This window comes from Equus quagga, chromosome 6 (genome assembly GCF_021613505.1).
Source record: "Equus quagga isolate Etosha38 chromosome 6, UCLA_HA_Equagga_1.0, whole genome shotgun sequence".
Taxonomy (NCBI): domain Eukaryota; kingdom Metazoa; phylum Chordata; class Mammalia; order Perissodactyla; family Equidae; genus Equus; species Equus quagga.
The window spans coordinates 62,117,875-62,138,681 of NC_060272.1; the positions used below are offsets into that span (position 1 = coordinate 62,117,875).

Here is a 20,807-nt window from a genome sequence, read left to right on the forward strand (position 1 = left end):
ACAGGACTTTTTTCCTGAATGTATGTAGTGAAGTTCATAGGCACCTGCATTTTGTTTCAGTTTTGTTTCTTGGGATATCCATTTTTATTTTAGAAAAGTCTTTCATTGAAAACATTGAGGGGAGCTTAAAATCATTCAGAAAAATGAAGGTTGCTTGGTATGTTATTGGCTGAGTTTTAAAAATTACATTTTCTACAGATTCTTTTGTATAATTTGATGATTTTCTTAAATTCCCACTCATTTGACGGTTGGATGAAACCTGAGGTACCCTAATTCTCCTTTGGGATTTTTTTTAAATGTCTCAAGTATGCTGTCAGGTTTATCAATTGAGTTTTTCAAGAATATAAACTATTATGAAATATTTTTAAATTATCTGGTATAGGATGTAAACTTGAGTTTATTTTTTGTTTAATCTACTGTGTTGTCTTTTTTTTTCTTTTAATTTAACCCAGAAATAGACAAAAAGAAATATTACAAGTTCAGCAAAGAGAAGACATTAAAGTGGCTGGAAAAAAAGGTATAGTACCTCTCCAGGGCCTTGGGGCAGAGAAAAATTTAATGCTTCTTTTAAAAAATCTTTAGAGAAGGTGGTTAGTCTGAATCCAAAGACCATCTTGTATATCCAGCTAAAAAAGGAAAACTATATAAAGATATCCACATATGAGAAGTAATCTTTAACTTTTCATCCTCCCTAACTTATGTATCTCTGGAGGTAGCTTGATGTTTTCCTTTGACTGCATCCCCATTTCTCTGTGATCCTCGCCACTGAATGCAAGAAGTTCTTGCTGTTTGTTGGTATAGATTTGAGACTTCCAAGCCAGACAGTTCCAGGCCAGACATGCATTTGCTGCTGTCAGTCCTGCAGTAAGCGGTTGATATTGTTCGCACGTGGCCAGGCAGAGGACTGAGGCAGACGGGACTCAGGCTTAGAGGGCGTGAGTCCCCCGCTCAGTGTCTGGATGCCAAAGCGGGGTCATCTTCCAGGCAAACCCTGTGTCTTGGCAATCCTAAGAGTTACACCTAATGTAAGGTCTAGGGCAGTGTTTTTCAAATCATTTAGTAAGTCAGAACCAGTATTTCTCTTGGAATGGAATGGCGTGGGATGGGACGGGATAGAAAATTAAAATACAACACAGTGTAAGGTCAAGTGTTAATTATGGCTCAATGAAACATATATTTATATATGTGTTTGAGTATCGGATTGCTATGTATTTCTTACTGTGGGCTGTGGTAAAAACAAAACAAAACAAAACAAAAAACCTTGAAAGCCACTGGTCTGAGGATATTGTACTTCCGTATTAAGAATCTCACCAGGCCGGATCTATTGATGACAAAGTTTTTGCAACTTCAGTGGGTGCCAGTAGTTATAGTCTGATTCCAACGATTCTCTTCTGTCTTGTTGGTTTGTTCTATCATGTTACGGGGCACACTGGGAGCCTGGGAACGTGGAAACGAATCTTGTAGAATGAATCGGGCTCCTACGGTACAAAGTAGTGAAAAGATTTTAAAAGTGCCCCTGTTTCACTTTTCCTGTGCGTTTGTTGCAGTATTGTCATTGGTAGTAGCATTCTGTGTGGGTGGAGAAGAGGGTAAGTGCTGAGCAGAATTTTGGCGTTCAGGTTTTGCTCTTAGCAAATGATAATGACGTGAATAGCAAAGTGAAGTTTACATTTATTGACTGTATTTCCTTTCTTAAATTCCTAGGATGTAGGAAATTTGTATTATTTATTTTCTTTAGAAAATTATTTCATATAAACTTTGTGCCAGGTTGTGTTCTAAGGGCTTTCCGTATGTTAACTAACTTAATCCTCACAACAGTCCTGTAAGGTAGGTATTATTTTTATCCCCATTTCACAGATAGACACAGAGAGGTTAAGTAACTAGCCCATGGTCACAGAGAAAACCCATGCAGCCTGACTCCAGAGTCAGTGCTCTCGATCATCACAATATGCTGCTTCTTATGTGTAGGCCTTAGGAAGTCCATGTATTGAGATCCTCCTGAAATGCTGTTGCTGCTGCTCAACCTTTCTCCAAATGTGCAGCCATCTCTCACCTTCTAATACCTGGCAGAGAGATTTCTAGGTTCGCAAACACTTCTCCCTGGATCTTACATAGATTGAGGACCATCTGGAAAGTCAGGGATTTCTAAAGGTAGTTGAAAATACCCTGATATGACACTTCTGGTTACTTCATAGGTTAATCAGACTGTGGCAGCATTAAAAACCAATAATGTAAATGTTGGTGCCCGAGTACAGTCAACTGCATTTTTCTCCGGTGACCAAGTTTCCAGTGGCAAGGAAGGTAAGGAAATCGTTTCATTAGAAATGATTTTTATCTGGAGGAAGTTGCTTATGTATAAATGCCCGTCTTATGATTTTAAAATCTTACTGTCTCAGAAGCTTCCCGTTCTTGCCAGTGTGTCCTCGTGGATCTTGTGGCAGATGTACATTTTGTTTCAAAACCAAGTAATATTTCTGATGTAGATCACTTGTCTGTGATTGACACTTAAATCATTCATTTAGCAAATATTGATTTTGCTCTAATAGTAAAAATAACTCTAACAACTCTATCACGTGTTGAAGGTGTGTTATGTGTCAAACCTTTTACTGAGTTGCCAGTGTACACATGTCGTCTCATCTGACCTTCCCCCTGAGTCTCATTTTACAGTGAGAGCCTGGGGCTGTGTCCAAAGTCACCGAGCTGGGACACGGTAAAGCTGAGCTTGTACCAGAGCTGGTGTCATTCTCGGGTCCACACTCCTGACCTTTCTGTTGTACTGTTCGCGGGCAAATGACTTCCAGTGAGCTGCATCTGTCGGCATCTTACTCTCAGGAAGCATATGTCTTACTATAGGTCTCAATATTTTGATTTTAGATGAAACTTGATTCACTTGGCAGTTTTTTTCTTTTAGGTTGTTATGGTACATTCTTTAGCTTTTTCTAGTGTAGTGTCCTCTTCTTTTTATCTGTATAGTTGAGTAAAAAAGGTATATAATGCAATTAACACTCTCAAATGGTGGGACAGAAATTTTTTTGACTAATCCCCATTTCAGGTGTACAACTCTGAAACATCTGAGTTTTTTCATTAAAAAAATAAAAACTAAGAACTGCTGCCTGTTTGTGATTGATGGTAATTCAGGCAGTCTCTGATTTCCAGAAATTGACCTTAAAATACCTCACACATACAGACAATAGCAGGCTCCCGCCATTCTGGGAGTGGTGGATGGCGCCCTTGACATCCTGAGTTTACCAGCTGCCAGTGTCTTTGACTGGCTTGAACAAAAGGAGAGAAGGGATGGAGTCAGATGGATGGATGGATGGATAAAACCATAGATTTCTGTTAAAGTAGGAGAAGGGATGTTAGAGATTATTTAGACAGATCTTCTCATTTTAGAAATGAAAAACCATAGTCTCAGAGAAGTAGGTGACTTATCCAAGGTCACTCATCCTAGCTAACTCTTCTGCTCTGGGACCAGTGTCCTTACCAGTCTCTAAATATGAGAGTCTAGGCTTAGCTGTATTGCCATTTAGGGTCCCCAGCCATAAAGTAAGCTTAACACTCTTTACATTATTTCCTTTTTTTAGATCTTTAACTTGGTTATGCTACCAGAAGAAGCTAACAGATGATATGTTGGCTTTCTTAAAATAGTTTTCTTTGTCTATTCATGACTCATTGCATAATTACTAACTCAGAACCAGGAGCACATTTTAAGAAGGGTCCAGTGGTAACTTTCAGTTCTGTGTTGGCAGTGAAAATCTTTCACTGAAGACTTGGTGAGTTTGGGTGGCTCAGGCAACAGTCTCTTTCTCAGTAATCCTGAGGCAAATTGTTATCTTAGCTGGAAGGCAGAAGAGAAAGGAAAGAAAGACGCAGATGAATATCCCAGCAACAAACCTGCGATATTGCTTTGGGTAGTTTATATCCCCATGTGGTTATCCCGTCTTATGATTAACTTTGATCATCCCCTAGTATTCTGCATAAAATACTGAGTTAAAGAGGGCTTTGAAACAGGTTTTATTGTCTTATGTAACTGTATTTAATTGATGCCACAGCTTCATTTGAGTACCGAGGATCCAGATGCTTTAGAATTAATGGTTATACATTCTGGGAGTTTAGTTTTTTTTACTTTTTTTAAGGCATTTTATTAGCTTGGGAATATATGTAATGTTCAGGACTCTTATAAAGCAAGTACTTAATAGAGACATATGACATATTGTTTCTCTTAAATAAGCATATTCATTACTATCCAATTATTAGATTGATTCTATATTGAAGCAGACCCAGAAAAGATTAGTCTTTTAAAAAGACGCAAATATTTCACATTGTTAAGCTGATTTTTGAATTTCATTTGTATTCAAGGGCTTCAACTCAGAAAACAACTAACTGTCATTTAGTGAGCATCTACCTTGTTGTATTTGTATTATCTCCTATCTTTGATATCATCCTGTATCATATCCATCATATCACCCACTACCCTGATAGATAGATATTAGCATCCCCATTTTACAAAAGAGGAAACAGGCTAAGAGCTTAAGTGACTCTCTAAGGCCAGATAGAGCCAGAATTTGAACTCTGGTTAATTTGACTGTAAAACTACCATAATTATTACTATTTTTTCTTTCATTTTACATTGTATTTCTTTCAGAGGATTATATTCGTTATGCCCACGGTCTGATATCTGATTACATCTCTAAAGAATTAAGTGATGACTTATCTAAATATTTAAAGTAAGTATTGCTCATCTTTAGGCATAATTAAGAAGTACGTTTGTGCTACTTGGTTTCCCAGCAATAGGGTTTCTTTATGGCTTATCACATCACTCTTTCTGGTAAGAGATTATTCTGAGTTATGTCATAGACTCCATGGTTTGGAGATGATTTTTAATGGACATTGATTACAACAAATTGATTTAGTTGATACTCACAGCAGGAACTCATATGAATGTTAGAATTAGAATTATGGGTTGGTATGATTTTAGAGGGTAAGCTGTGTTAAAATTTTATCCCTAGTTAGACTTAATTAATTTGATTCTTTGTGATCATTCTAAGAGAAATTAAGGTAGAAGGAAAGAGCAGCTGGCATGTAGCATATTTTTGAAAGTTACATTTAAAGGTTTTTTACCATTTTCACTGTCATTAGATGTTCTCCAAGTACCTTTATTGTGCCCAGCACTTAGAACTCAAAGAAGGCTGAGACGCCTCCGGTCTCTTTGAGGGTGGAAGAGGGTTTACAAATGACTTCATTTGTGTTCCTTCCTTCATGAAGATCTTTAATATAATATAAAGACTTTACCTTAGGCTGAAAAAAAGTGTGTTTATTTTCTAGATTTTAGCAACTGTTGTTAAGATTTTATGTGCGTGATGATCTAATAGCTTTTCTTGATCTTATAAATCCTTTTTCTCCTCTAATCCATAAAAATAAAATAACTCTTTAATAGATAGAGTTGCCGTTTTTAGCAAATTGCATAGGTCCTACTTTAAAAAACAATTAGTGGAAACGGTTTTCTATAGTAGGTAAAGTGTGTTGAAAACCTGCTTTAAATTGATGATCATACCCTTCTGTTTAATAGTTCCCTGGCTTTCTTAATAGCTGCTTGTCTTGTTAGAGATCTTATTTCTTTATACGCCATTATATTTTTAGATTCTTTTCTTTCCACTGAAATTTTTAGGTTTTGGTTAAAGATTTGGGGATGTCAATTAAACTTCTCTTTAATGGAAGAAAAGGTAACGTTTGTGTTGCTTTTTGTCAACAGTTAAAATAATTTTCACTTTTAAATATATTATAGATTTGTCATTTATGAAGAAAAAAATACAACACCAAAATGCAAATTTATAGGGAATAAAGAAAAGCAATTCCATTTCAACAAATGAGTTCTAATTTTATATTTTAGTTCAGACAATTCCGATACAAGGAATTAAGTAGAGAAATGAAGATTTATTCATTTGGAGAGATTTCATTCTTTACACTGAGGTGACCGTATTAGTAAGATGTGACGCTGTGAGATGAAAGCAGGACTTAGCAAGTCTTAAGTTGGCTCAGTCTTTCTGTTTGCTTGTCTATGAAAAAGCATGACTGTGATTCTTATTTTTTGCTTCCTTAGGCTTCCAGAACCTTCAGCTTCATTGCCAAAACCTCCATCAAAGGTAAAAAGCTGTGACTAAGATATCTTTGGGGCACTTGGAAAAATATTACACTTTTACCACATAAGTCTAGTTTCTTCTAGTCTATTTTAAATGGTACTAAGGCCACCTTGCACAGAGTGGTGTTATGTGGAATAAGGATCGTCTGGGCTCTCCATCAATATTTTTTCATTTTTGTAGATTTTACCTGAATGATAATAAAGTGCTGTGAAAAACAAATAGCCAGATACCTATGTGAGAACATTATACATACGTAATTAAAATTAAATCTTATTGAGTTAACCAGATGCTGTATTAACTTTATTAATCAGCAGGAATGCTCTATGTATAGAACTCATTTTGCCAAATCTAGGCTGTCACTGGCACAAAAATTCAGAGCATGATTTTTGTAACAAAGACTCCTTTGAGCAAGATGACCACACTTTTTTTTTTTTCTGTGCTTGAAATGATCGACACCATTTGTGTGCAGTTTTTATCTGTTGGGGAAAACCTCTTCCTCTCGCAGATGTTCTCAGACTGCCACCCACGGCTGCTCTGCCCCATGGGCTGCTACTTGTGTTCGTCTCCCAGATCCAGAGAGCAGAGAAGCCACACCTGGGATGGCACACGTAGCAGCCCTCGGTCCAGGCCTGACCTCAGACAAATGCGCGCTGCTCAGAGACAGGGAAATAAACACACGCACCATCTTGTCAGCAAGGTCATTCTCCAGCCGGCAAAATGATGGATGCCTTAAGAGTGTAAAGTGGACACGTCATGGATGTTAAACAACCTGCCTTTTCCTCTGCCTTCAAGGTGGCCAGCATGCTCAGGATTTTTTTGTATCAGTCCAGTTCCGAGGTGGTGGTAGCTCCAAAAACATGCTTTACTTTGACTTTTAGAAAAAGATGGAAAATCTAAACTGCATCCGTGTTCAGTGTGGGCCATCTGCAGCAGATTGCCAAAGGAGGTTCATCTTTGCTCTCTGGAGGAGCAGTGCGGGGCAGAAGGCAGCAGCTGTGAGATCTGGGGCCGTCTCAGTCAGACCTGTGCTTTGTCCAGTGCAGTAGTTAATCTTTGACAGAAGCACTCGGGGCTGTAGACATCATCGTCTTGCTGTAACTAAGAGGATAGGCGCATTTGTTTCTTATTTCTCTCCCTCCAAAAACTAAGCATATGTCTTTCTCCCAAATATCTGTCTTCTTTAATAACTTAGAGATCATTCATGAATGGATCTAAACCTATTCTTGAAGGTTCTAGTTTTTGATTCCGTAAGGGGTAATGCGTTTCATAAGTTTATTCTTCTCTGACCTACTTTTCTGTTTTTACTTTTTAATTTCTAAAACTTTAGTCGTTTGGGATTTCATCATTTATGATTTAGATCAGGAGTCAGCAAACGTTTTCTGTGAAGGCCAGATAGTAAACATTTTAGGCCTAATGATGCAGATGGTCTCTGTCACAGCTACTCAACTCTGCTGCTGTGTCGCAAAGACAGCCGCAGACAATTCATAACCGAATCAGCACGGCGGGTTCCAGTAAAACTTCATTTATAAAGCAGACGGCCGGCTGGACGTGGCCTGTGAGCTGTGGTTTGCCAAGCCGTGATTTAGATCTCGGCAGCTTGCTTCCCCTGAATCTCAGCCTCATCTCCTGGCTTATTTTAGTGGCTTTTCGAGGTCCTCTACTCTGTTGTGTGTCTGGGACTCTGGTGCACACATTGCAAGCTGCACTGGGTGAATTTCCGTGGTTTAAACAAGCCCAGGATGATGTCTTCTGTCCATCTCCAGGATTTGATTGATTTTTACAGTAATGTAGTTGATTATTTTCAGGAAATATGTTCCAGCGGCTGTTAGGTATCTTTGTATCTGGGTTTAATCAATAGCCTGGAGCCTGTCATCCTTTACATGTTTTGCATTATTTTCTCACTATCATGTTTTCCTATGTTGAAGCTCAGCTTCCAGTCCTCACGCTCTTGAGCCTTTTGAATTTATCACTGTCGGCTAGCAGAGCCGAATGCAATCAGTGGATTTGGAGATGCTCTTAAGTGCCTTCTTGCAAATCATTTGTGAGAATGATGAGACCAGTCCTAGAGTTAATTCTTTTGGCATTTTGCTGTTTGCTCTTCTTTTTCCAGAACTGTACCCATTGAATCACACCCTTTGTTACTGTCTTTCAGAGCCACGTTTCTATTTCTTCTGAAACATCCCCCCAAATCCATAGTTATTTGGTCTTTTAAATAACAAAAATTTAAGTTAATGTAACAATCATGTTTTTTCAAACATATTCAAAAATGTGCTGGGAATAACATAAAAACTAGTTATGTGCAGAGGCTAGCACAATCATTTTTCTTTTTTATAAGCACTTATAACTGGAGTCTTGTTTGATAGTGAGCCACTGAAACACTTGAACAAGTCAGCATTTTATTAAATGTTTTATATTTATAAGGAAGTACCTTTCATCTTAAGCTCTTGCCGTGAACATTTTTTATTTGATGTGTCACTGAAAAGTGACAGTGTCTAAGTGTTTATCATAACGTCGGTATTAGGAACATTTTACCACAGAGAAGGAGAGCAAACATTCTCATAACTTTAAGCTTTTGCGATTTGAAACTACTACAGCCTTCGTCATTATTACCTGTGAGTTCTGCTCTTGAAGATACTTTTCTAGTAAAAATATCCATCATCTAAACACCATTTACTGTCTTAATTTGAAGTAGAAACATGTATTCTTCACAAAGTCGCTTGTATCCATACATTCACTTTGCTGATAGGTGGTTCATACGTGATACGCTAGTCTTTTTCTTTTGAGGATTCCTTTGCTGAGGTCACTGTGTGGCCAAGAGAAGGTTTGGCCACGTTATGTGATACACTCCCAGGATGCCCCTCTGTCTTCTAAGTGAAGAATTTCAAGGCATGCTTTATCCTCTTGTGTTACCCATGTGCTGTGGCGTCTTTAGCACCAACGCTACCAGTTCTTTGTTTAGCAAAAGCTGGAGCGTGAGAGTGAGGCTAGGAACAAAGCTGTGTTTCCTAGGGTAGCTCCGTGTGAGTCTTGTCAGCATGGTCTCTCCACAAAGACCTTGAAGATCTGGAAAGATCCAAGTGTGATCACCATGCAATCAGTTGTCTGTGTTAAACATCAAGACTTATCTGCCCCACTGTGTGTCTTTTACATAATAAGTGTGTCACCAGTCCTTCTATAGTGTGAACATTAAGGCCACAGCCTAGATCTTGATAAGATTCTCACATTCATTGGTGCAAAAGGCTCACGTGAAAGGTGAAAACATAGAGTAGAGGTTGACTTAGTTGCACTGGGCCTAATGGAAAGATCACTTGCACAAAAATTGAGCTCTCACCCCAAGTCCTGTACCAGGTGGACTTAAACTGTCCATTTAACCTCTTCTGTGCTTCCTTCTCCTGCTGGCTTCTTGCTTTGCAAGGCTGTTCTTGTGTAGATAAAATGAGGTAATTTAATTGAAAGGAGATAAGAACTGAAGCTATACAAAGATGGTCATAATAGAATAATGCTGTCCCTGTATTCCCAAATGGACATTACATCAGCCCAGGAGGTGAACAAAGAGGGGGTTCTGGCTGGACACCTGGTCTCCTTAAAGGAGATTCTTGTCTCTGATTTCTGTGCCTGCATTCACCCCTTAGACTGTGCTGGAAGTCAGCAGTCACCTAGATGCCCCTCGTCCTGGTACATATGAAGTATGTGGTCAGGACTGCTAGACCGCTAAGGGGCTGGGTCGTGGACTTGCCTAATCATATCCACATCACCAAGGCCGCTTCTTGGAAGGGATGTGTGGCTTAGTTCCCTAGATAATTGGCAAAATGTGAAGGAGCTTGTAAAAAGTAAGCCCTTTGCATGATCTGCTGCTCCATTTGGCCACAATGTGGGTCCAAATTGTACATGTTGGTTTTTTTTAAATGAATTGATGTGTCAAGGTGACATTTGATACCACTCCACTGCTCTAACATTGCAGAAAGTAAAGTTATCAGATGAGCCTGTAGAAGCGAAAGAAGATTACACTAAGTTTAACTCTAAAGACTTGAAGACTGAAAAGGTATGTGTGTCCAGGTCGTGCCGGCATGCTCTTGGATTCAGTGGGTGCTGGGTGCTGCATGAGGATGTCCAGGAGTGATTGCGTGCTTGATTGTGATTTTATAACTTTAACCATGAAGAATTATTGACTCACATTTCTGTCTTAATAATTAATTCAAAATTGTGAATAACAACGAAATATCAAACAGGGAAGACATTTTATGAATCAAAGGAAGGCAATATACTTAGCAAGAGTGTGCCTAGACTTTGCTATGTATTCACAGTGATAGGGTGGGGCAGAAGGAGGGAGCCTCTGCAGGTAATTTTTTGTCAACTCTACAGCCCAGAAGCTTCCCAGAAATTATGATGATAACAAAAATTGTTAATAACTCCACCTTCACAATCACCCTGGCAAGTATTTTCATAACATTTCTTACTAAGTTTTATCTTATACATGCATTATAAATACATATGTAGCTTTTAAAAGTGGCATTGTAATATATATATAGTTTTTGTTCTGCCCTTTTTATTTAGCACTACATTATGAAAATGTTCACGTCATTAAGCATTCTTTGAAAAATTATTAATGGTTTCATAATATTCATCAGGAGTGTTATTCCATATGGAATATAATTTATTTAATCATTCCCCTCATTTTTGAGCACATAGGTTGCTTCTGCTTTTTTTATTTTTTGTTTTAATGAAGTAATAAACACTCATTTATAGTCTGCATCTCTGATTATTTCATTAGAACTTATAATTTAGAACTAAGGGTAAGGGCTTAGAAAACATGAGCCCTTTCCATGATTATTGAGAGAGAGATATAGCTAAAATGCTTTCCAAAGATGTAGCAGAAGCCTGTTCTCCCAGCCATTATTGCTAATGAGTATTTGTGTGGCATTCCTGACAACATTGAATATTATTTTTATTCTTGAAAATTTTTGCCTGTCTATTTAGGCTACATTTCTTTAACTAGAAAGGTTAGTTGTTTTTCCAAGTGCTGTTGTCCATGTGCATTTTTACAGATTGTTGGTTCAGGTCTCTTGCCTGCTTCTATGTGGGGTAGTGATGTTGTTTTTGTTGTTTTATAAGAGCCATGCTAAATTAAGGCTTTAACTCTTCCATGACATCTAGGGTACAAATAATTTTCCAGTTTGTATTTAGCCTTTTCATTTGTTTTTTTACTAGTTTTCAGTTTTTCTGAGGAGTAAATCTAGAAATTGTGTTTTTTTAATGATTTTTTTCATTATTTTTGTGCTTAGAAAGACCTTGCCTGTCCTAAGATAAGTTAACTTTCACTTGGAGTTTAACAACATTTACTCCCCTAAGAGCTGAATGTTTTTATAAAGTTTATTCTTTAATCTGTATGTAATTTATGTGGCCATGTGACGTCAGGGAATAGTCTAGCATGAGATTTGGCTAAATAGCTGTTTATCTCCATGCGCTCTGGAAGCAGGGACATTTTTACATTTCTCTGTGAGAAGCATTTCTGCCCCACCCGTCTAAGCGCTGCTTCCCATCGTGTCCACTTGGGCTCAGCACCAGTGAGATAAGGGGTGGACCAGGATGTCAGTTAAACGCAGGGAATAACATGTCTGAAAGAGACTGTCACTTTTCACCATCTGGTCAAAAAACAAACCTTCTAAATTATAAGTGACAGAAGCAAGATTTCATACCATGCCCTTAAAAGATACCTTGGCACTGACTTTGTCTGACTGTTCCAGGAGAGACAAATGAGATTTTTCCTTGCTGATTCCCATTATTTATGCTTCTGCTAAAAATTGTGATGCATCAAAGTAAAATCAGCTGTTAGTTACCTTCTACTAGTGCTTGTTCTGGGACATGGAAAAAAACAACCAACAACAAATAAAAAAACAATGACCAGGAAGAGAGAGAAGTTTACAAGGCAGAGATATTTGGAGTCAGCTTTTTGGAGAGTATTTCTTTGTTGGAGGGAAAACGGGGCAGCTAGCCTGCTGGTCCAGAATGCCTTGCAGTCCAGGTTATCTTTTGAATATAATAGCGATGTCTTTGGTTTCCCATAGAGCCTCTGAATAACATCAGATGGTAAAGTGGCGTGAATTATTCATCGTCTGGTAATACAAGGCTGTAATTCCCCCCTCTGACAGTTGCTGCCTGTGTCAGTTCCATTGTTTGTGTTATTGCACTTAATGCACGCTCCAGAATTATTCCCCCAAAGTAAACTATCGGTTGTAACATTCCACTCCTTAGAAGGCGGCAGTTTTGTCTCCTGCCTCTTTTAACATATTTTTCTCTTAGGGCTGATTTCTGAATAGACATCAGAACTTTTTTGAATAATCACCCCCTTGAGAAGCGTGTTAGCAGCAAATGCTTACCTCCCTTAATGAACCTGAAGACATGCACTGTCTTGTTTGATTTGCATGTATGGTTTATAAATGTTACATTCGTAACAATTTTTCTCTTTTATTTTCATTAACAGAAAAATAGCAAAATGACTGCAGCTCAGAAGGCTTTGGCTAAAGTTGACAAGAGTGGGATGAAAAGTATTGATTCTTTTTTTGGTGTGAAAAATAAAAAAAGAATTGGAAAGATTTGAAACTTTGAGAATGAAATCTAGCAAAAATATTTACCTTTTACATGTTCTATTTTCGTCCTTCCTCCATGTCACTATACTTCCTGACCCTTAATTACCACCTTAAAAAAAAAGCCAGTTTTCAAATTCACTTGAATATTTCTTTGTATTTGATTTTTATATTTCTGAACAAAATATGGAAAAGTAATTGTGTAACTTCATGGCTTGTGGCCTTTGGAGTCTTGTTTGACATAATGAAAAGTAATCAAGTGAATAGAATTAATCTCTAGCATCACAATTTCCTCAATAAACTGACCTGTGACAATATTTGAGTATATGCCTGTTATTTTATGCAACTTTGCCACATCGTAGCTATAACAATATGGTTTTCAATATACTGCGAGAAATCAGATAAAACTATCAGATAAACTACTACTTTCTAAAAGTCTTTAGTTTTTGGTAAATCTTTTGTTTAATGATATTTTCTGTTTTATGAATATATGTTCTTTGTAGGAAATAGAGAAAAGTATAAAACAAAAATTGTAATCTACCAACTTTTTATTACCCAGAGATAAAATGGGGCATTTTCTTATAATAATAATTTTTAAAAGGAATTATAACACAGTCATGGTCCACATAACGGCATTTTGATCAATGATGGACCACATATACAACAGTGGTCCCATAAGATTAGTACCATGTAGCCTATGTGTGTAGTAGGCTATACCATCTAGGTTTGTGTAAGTACACACTATAATGTTTGCACAACAACGTAATCTTCTAACAACTCATTTCTCAGAATATATCCCCATTATTAAGCAATGCGTGACTGTATTGGTGTTTTTTTTGGCTAAAGAAGATTCGCCCTGAGCTAACATCTGCTGTCAATCTTCCTCTTTTTGTATGTGAGCTGCCACCACAGCATGGCCACTGACAGATAAGTGGTGTAGGTCCGCGCCCAGGATGCGAACCTGGGCCACCAAAGTGGAGTACGCTGAACTTAACCACTAGGCCACTGGGGCTGGCCCTGAAGTGATTTTATAAGCATTCTTCTTGACATCATTTTTTGAGCATTTTCCAAGGCTACTAAAATATTTTTCATAAATATGCTTTTTTACAGGCAGTAATTTTTAATTATTTGGATGTTTGATTATTTAATGACCATGACTTTATTTTGGACATTTGGATTATTTCCAAATGTTCGTTGTTTGAAGAATCAGATTGTATGTAAATATTTGTCCACATCTTTTATTGTTTCCTTAGAATGGATTTTTAGATCTGGGCTTACTGGTTCATAAGTAAGTTCTCCGAATACGTATTTGTGGAAATATTACTTCATGGAAAGGTTATAGGATCTTATACTCTGACAAATTAGCTTTGAATATTATCTTTGCAAATAAGTGGGAAAAGGCATTTTATTGTGGTTTTAATTTACATTTCCCTGATTAATAATGATATTAAACATGTTTTCACATTACTGATCATTTGTCGTCTTGTGGAGAATTATCTGTTTATGTCCTTGTTTAAATAGTTGGAGTGTCAGGATTTTCCTTATTGACTGCAAAAGTATTCTGTAACTTAAGTACATGAAGTGTTGTCCACCATATTCATTATAAATTTTTTTCTTGACTTATAATTTGCCTTTAATTGTATGTATGATTTGTTGTCGTGCAGATGTTTTGGTTTTTTGTAGACACATATGCATATGCTTTTCCGTTATGTAGACGTTATACTTGGGAAGATGTTTGCCTTTATAGGAAAGGTCACTAGTCACTTATTTTTTTCTAATAGTTAATTTTTTGTGTTACATTTAATTACTTAAATCATCTACAGAATTTATGTTTAAATATACTTTGAAATAAAGCACTAATCTGATTATTTTCTCACCTGTTTATTTTTCCATTAGATCTGTAGGATTGTTTAATCAGCTTCTAAGAGTAAGTTTCAGTGGTATTTTTACTGAGATTTTGTTAGACCCATAAATTATTTTGGGAGAAACAGCCATCTTTACAAAATTCAGTGTTCTCCTTCCAGAATATAGTGTTTCTCTATATTTACGAAGCTCCTAATCATACCTTTCGCCAACATTTGGTTCGTAATCTTCATATAGGTTCTAGATAGTTCTTTTTAAGGAGTATCTCTAGGTAATTTTTGTTGCTATTAATAAAATCTTTTATTTTTTCAGTTAGATCTTATAACTAGCTATTTTGTGGTAAAGTTTTACATTTTGATATATTTATCTTTTAAATAACCAGTTTACTAAACTATTAATCTAAATATTTTCCATTTTATTCATATTGGGTTTGCAATGCATAACGCAATGTAATCTTACTTTGAAAAAATTGTGTGCAATTCTTTCCAATAGTTAGACTTCTTTTATATCTTTTATGTCATGTTACATAAGCAAGAATATCCAGAACAGTGTTAAAGAGTACTAATGGTCATCATCTTGGTCTTTGTGATTTTATTAATGTATTTTACCATTAATTCTGACACTAACTGTTGTTAATATGATAAAGAATAATCCATCTTTGATATTTTCTTTTATACCTTAGTTTCTTTAAAGTTTGAATTAGAAATTGATGTTGGTTGTTATCAAATGTCTTTTTGGCACCTATTGAGATGACTATGGAGTTTTTATCACTATTAATCCGTGCCTGAGTTCCTACAATAAACACCACCTGGCAGTAGAAAGGCTAACGTATTAGATGCTCCTTATTTGGTTTAGCCCTTGTCAAATCTAGTTTTCAAGGCTTTTATTTATGATTTTTGCATCTATATTCAAAAGCAATATTGCCATTAGGTTTTAGTGTCTGAATTATGCCGGCTTTCCAGCTTTCCCAGTGTTCTGGAAGAAATAATTTTGTGTAGGAATGTTCTGTTTCTGGAAAATTTCAAAGAACATCAGTGGTAAAATTGTCTAGCACTGAGCCTTCTCTTTGTTGTTGTTGTTGTTGTCATTATAGTCTTTAATCTGGAAGAATTTCTCACTTGTTCTTTGTCTTACTGACCTTGACATTTTTGAAGAGTACAGGCCAGCTATTTGGTAGAGCGTTCCTCACTTTGAGGTAATGTTTCCTGTTGATTAGATTCAAGTTAGACCTTTTGGGCACCCAGAGAAGCAATGATGTGTCTTTCTCAGTGCACCATATCAGAAGTCACAGTGTGTCCCTATACCAGTGATGTTAAATTTGGTCACTTGATTTGTGGTGTCTCCTGGGTTTATCCACTATAGAGTTAACTATTTTTCTCTTTGTAATTAACAGGTAATTTATGGGTAAATACTCTGGGACTTGTAAATATTCTATTTGTCATCATTTACCCACAAGTTTTAGAATCTACTGATGATTTTTCTAACTCCATTTCTTCTATATTTATTTTTTTTATATTTAGTTGGCATTTTCCTATAAGGACAAGCTTCCCCTTGTCCATTTATTTATTCATTGATGTACTTATATCAGTATGGACTTGTAGATTTTTATTTTTTCCAGTGGGTTATATTACATTATTTTGTTGCTCATATTGTCCCAGAAGGGCCAGTGGGAGTCCCTTCAAGCCAGCTTGTATATCTTTTTGGTATGTTTCCATCGTTCTTTAATACTTGCTTATCTCTTCCATGATGACAGGGTATTCCAGGCTTTTCTTGTACTTTCCCTGTCCAAGCCTGGAATTGGTCTTTTATCCAAGGAGCCAGGGTTAGTTTTAGTGAAGAATGGTATTTAGAAACCAAGATCTAGGCACAAAGTATGCTCATTGCTCCTATCGAACTATGTGTGTAGATTTTCTTCATGAGATTCAGGACGTTCTCTTCTGTTCTCAGTTCACTTGAGTGTTTTCATGAACAGGTATTGAATTTTATAAATTGTTCTTCTGCATCTGTTGAGATGACCATGTAGTTTCCCTTTAATAAGGAACTATCTTTTAATATGTACAGTATAATGATTGATTTGTGATTGTTAAATTAACTTTACATCCCTGAGATAAGCCCTACTTGGTCACAGTGTATTATTCTTTTCATATATAGTGTTGTGTTTTATTTCCTAATATTTTGTTAAGCAGTTTTGTATCTCTGTTCATGAGGGATGTTAGTTTATAGTTTTCCTTACTTGAAATGATTTGTCTAGTTTTGGTATCAGTAAAACTGACCTTATAAAATGAGTTGGGAAATATTCTCTCATCACCTATTTTTGAAAGAGTTTGTATGAGATTTGCATTGTTCCCTCTTTTATGTTGGTAGAATTCACCAGTGAAGCCATTTGGGCCTAGAATTTTCTTTCTGGGAAAGTTTTTAATTACTAATTTGATTTCTGTAATAGATACAGAGCTATTCTAATTTTAGCCTTTTTCTTGTGCCCTTTTTAGTAATTTATGTCTTTCAAGAAGTGTGTCTATTTCATCTAGGTTGTCAAATTTATTGGCATAGTTGTTTCTCATGTTTTTAGTATCCTTTTAATGTCTGTGGATCTGCAGTCATGTTCCCTCTTTCGTACTTGATATTGGTCATTTGTGTCTTCTTTTTTGTTTTCTTGATTAGTCTAGCTAAAGATTTGTTAATTTCTTTGACTCTTTCAAAGAATCATTGTCTTCTGGCTTGCATAATTTCTGATGAGACATCTGTGATAATTCTTGTAATTCTTCCACTTTATGTAATGTGTCCCCTCTTCCCACGCTGGCATCTTTTAAGATTTTTTCTGTATTATTAGTTTTCAGAAAGTTGATTGTGATGAGCTGATGTGGTTTTCTTTGTGTTTATCTTGTTTGTGGGTCCATTGAGCTTCTTGAATCTTTGAGTTTCTAATTTTTATCAAATTTCAAAAATTTCTAGCCAATATTTCTTTCAATACTTTACTGTTCTTTTCCCCTTTTCTCTTAATCCCTCAACTTCTAGGACTCCAATTGCTTGTATGCTAGACCACTTGATATTTCCCCAGAGATCCTTTCACTGAGTTTCTGGTTGTTTGGGTTTTTTTTTTTAATGTTCCATTTTAGACAGTTTCTATTGCTATATTTTTAAGTTTATGTTGGTATAGTGTTTCATCTTCTATTAACCTCAGTGAATTTTTATTTCAAATGTTGCAATTTTCAGTTCTAGATGTTCTCTTTGGTTCTTTTTGATGTCTTCCCATTTCTCTCCTCATTATGTTCATGTTTTCTTTTAAATACTTTGTTATAGTTACAATAGCTGCTTAAATACCCTTGTCTCCTTGTTCCATCATCTCTGTTGTTTCTGGGTCTATTTCTCTCTCTTTTCTTTTTTATTTACTTTTTTATTTTGAAATAATTTGAAAATTATAGAAAAGTTGCAAAAACAGAAGCATTTACGTATACCCTTCACCCAGCTTCCTCCAACATTAATGCCTTATGTAACCATACTACAATTATCAAAACAAGGACATATGCGATACTATTAACTCATCTGCCACCTTATTTGAGTTTCACCTGTTTTTACACTAATGTTTTCCTGTTTCAGAATCCAATTCATTATCCCACATTGCATTTAGTTGTCATATCTACTCTGTTTTTTCTAATGTGTAAGAGTCTGTCAATCTTTCTTTGTCTTTCAATGATCTTGACACTTTTGAGAGTACTGGTCAGTTATTTTGTAAAATGCCCCTCAACTTTTGAGATACTTTGAAACTATGTTAATATCCTGTTTCTCATGTGATCCTTTAATAGTACTAATAACTAATGATACTAATAACAACAAACGTTGTGTAGCATTTATGTGCTTGGCCGTTATGAGCACTTTACAAATAATAACTCATTTAATCCCCACAATAGCTATAATTGTAGGGCAGGGTACCATAGGAGCTAGGATAGTGACACCCAACCCAAAGGGCATGATGAGAAGAAAGCTACTTTAACACTTGAATTATCATCCCTATCAAAGTTAAGCACTTTAACAGCAGGAATTCTGTACTGTTTCAACTTTGTGTCTTCCACAGTGCTGGGCACAGAGTATGCAACTGGTAAATGTTGGATAAATGATAGTTGGGTGGGTTGAATCATCTAACCAGTATCCTCACTAGTTGAGACTTGATTGTTTTTCTTCGAAGGGTCAAAGTCAGGATCTTCATTTACCTTGTCTTTCAAATGTCTAAGCTGTTATCTGGCCTTCTTTTTGGTCTTTAACTATGCCAAGCTGCTCCCTCATTGGTGTCTTTGTGTGGACTGGTTTGAATTTATACCCCTGCCTCCAGATCTTCACATGGTTGGTTCCGTCTTGTCCTTATCCCTTATCTCAAGAATCATTTTTTCAGAGATGCAGTTCCTGACCTTCCTTACCTGCTTCCACCCCATCCTACTCAGTCCCTCTTCATCTCATTTTTCTGCCTTACCCTCTTCACAGAACCTTGCCTGACTGGTTCACAGTTGTGTCCATGCACTTAACATGGGACAGCACAGAACAGGACTTCAATAAATGTTTACTGCATGAGATAATCAATCAAACAATCACTCAATCTGTACTGGACACCTCAGACAAGTGTTCTACAGTACGAGATTGGTTTCTCAACACCTGTGGCTGAACCCTGAAATTCAAGGATCATTCTGAAAGTGGGTTTTTTGGGATGCTCTAGAATTTGAAGTCCAAAGACATATTCATAAACTTGTTAGTAACCTCCTTGTATAGGCTTAAACTTAAATAGAAATAAATAGATATAATCTTTAATCTCCATATATAAAGGGCTGAGAATTTCTTCTGTCAGTTGATTGAGCTGTACTTGTTATACTCATTTTATCTGTGTCACGAGATCTGAAGTTAGAATATATCGTTTACATCTGTGTGGCAGTGCTACTGTTAATAAATTTGCTTTTATATGGCGTTTAGAAATTATTTATATCCAGCACACAACCTAAACTTTAAAGTTTGAGAATCTCTGTGGTCTATAGAAACTCCTTGTCTTTTCAGGAGCTTTATTTTTTTCCAGCTTTATTGAAGTATAATTGACAAATAATAATTGTATATGTTTAAGGTACACAACATGACGTTTTGATATACATATACATTGTGAAATGATTACCACAATCAAGCTAATTAACACATCCATCACCTCACATAGTTGCCATCTTGTGTGTGTGTGTGGTGAGAACACTTAAGATCTCCTCTCTCAGCATCTCTCAAGTATACACTAGAGTATTACCAACTGTAGTCACCAGGCTGTACGTTAGATCCCAGGAGTATTAAACAGGAGATCACACGATGACTTAGATATAGGTTAAATGGCAATTTGTGCAATCAGCAGTTCTGTTTTCTTCCGTATTTGACTTCACCTTTGATGCCAAGATGAAGACCCTAATCTCACTTGGAATGTGCAGCATTAACTAGGAGTTAAATAGTAGTTGAAAAATGAAAAACTAAAGGAATTACACATGGAAAGTGCTGTTTTGGGGAATAATATCAGGAATAAATCAGTAGAGGCTTATATATATATACATACACTTATACACACATAGACACACACATGTACACATAAGTATACACATATGTACATATCAATGCACATATATATCCTTTCAAATTCTTTAGGGAGTTTCAGACTAGAGCCTTTTTAGACTTTATTATATCAAACATGAGGATACTTTAGCTTACTCAAATCCTTTGGCCCTTTCTTTCTCCTGATTAGATCATTTTTCTTGTTGATTAATGTGCTGAGTTTGGGGAAAACTTCAAAAAAATTCTGCAAACTATAAAACCACTTGTGTACACACACAAGAGCCTCCATCTTTTTCATCAAACCATACTTATTTCTGAAACTGATCTCAGGTTGCCAACATTCTTTCCTTTTTTATGTCTGGTTTATCTTCAGTTTGACTTTTCCTCGTACTCTGGCTGTCAGGCTCTTTAATCTTCCAAGGCTGATACTCCTGGTTCTGCGGTCCCAAGGAGATCCTCCTACATCAGGTTTAATGTGGATGTCAAGTGGAATTGTGTTTCGTTGGTTCGGGTCTATTTCTAGTGTGCTGCAGTCCATTCCCAGGATCCTATTTCTCTTACTTGGGGCCTCAGCAAGACGCAAAGGCAATTTCAAAGTGAGAAACTAAAATGTACCCATTTACTTGCTAAATGTACAGTGTTGATTATATTGTCCGCA

At 36.4% G+C, this 20,807-nt stretch overlaps 1 protein-coding gene across 6 annotated transcripts in view; it reads left to right on the forward strand.

Annotated features, from left to right (window-relative positions):
• The window catches only part of RNASEH2B (ribonuclease H2 subunit B), a 65,005-nt gene that overhangs the window by 40,187 nt on the left and 4,011 nt on the right, over positions 1-20,807 (forward strand). For 4 of the 6 annotated variants that reach the window (XM_046665043.1, XM_046665039.1, XM_046665038.1 and 1 more), the window contains 6 exons: positions 453-517; positions 2,196-2,301; positions 4,646-4,727; positions 6,101-6,143; positions 10,102-10,182; positions 12,622-13,041. In XM_046665043.1, the coding sequence (XP_046520999.1) occupies positions 453-517; positions 2,196-2,301; positions 4,646-4,727; positions 6,101-6,143; positions 10,102-10,182; positions 12,622-12,738 (494 nt within the window). In that variant the 3' untranslated portion in view covers positions 12,739-13,041. Of the gene's footprint in view, positions 1-452; positions 518-2,195; positions 2,302-4,645; positions 4,728-6,100; positions 6,144-10,101; positions 10,183-12,621; positions 13,042-20,807 lie in introns of those variants that run through there. The other 2 variants (XM_046665040.1, XM_046665041.1) reach the window with 2 other exon arrangements.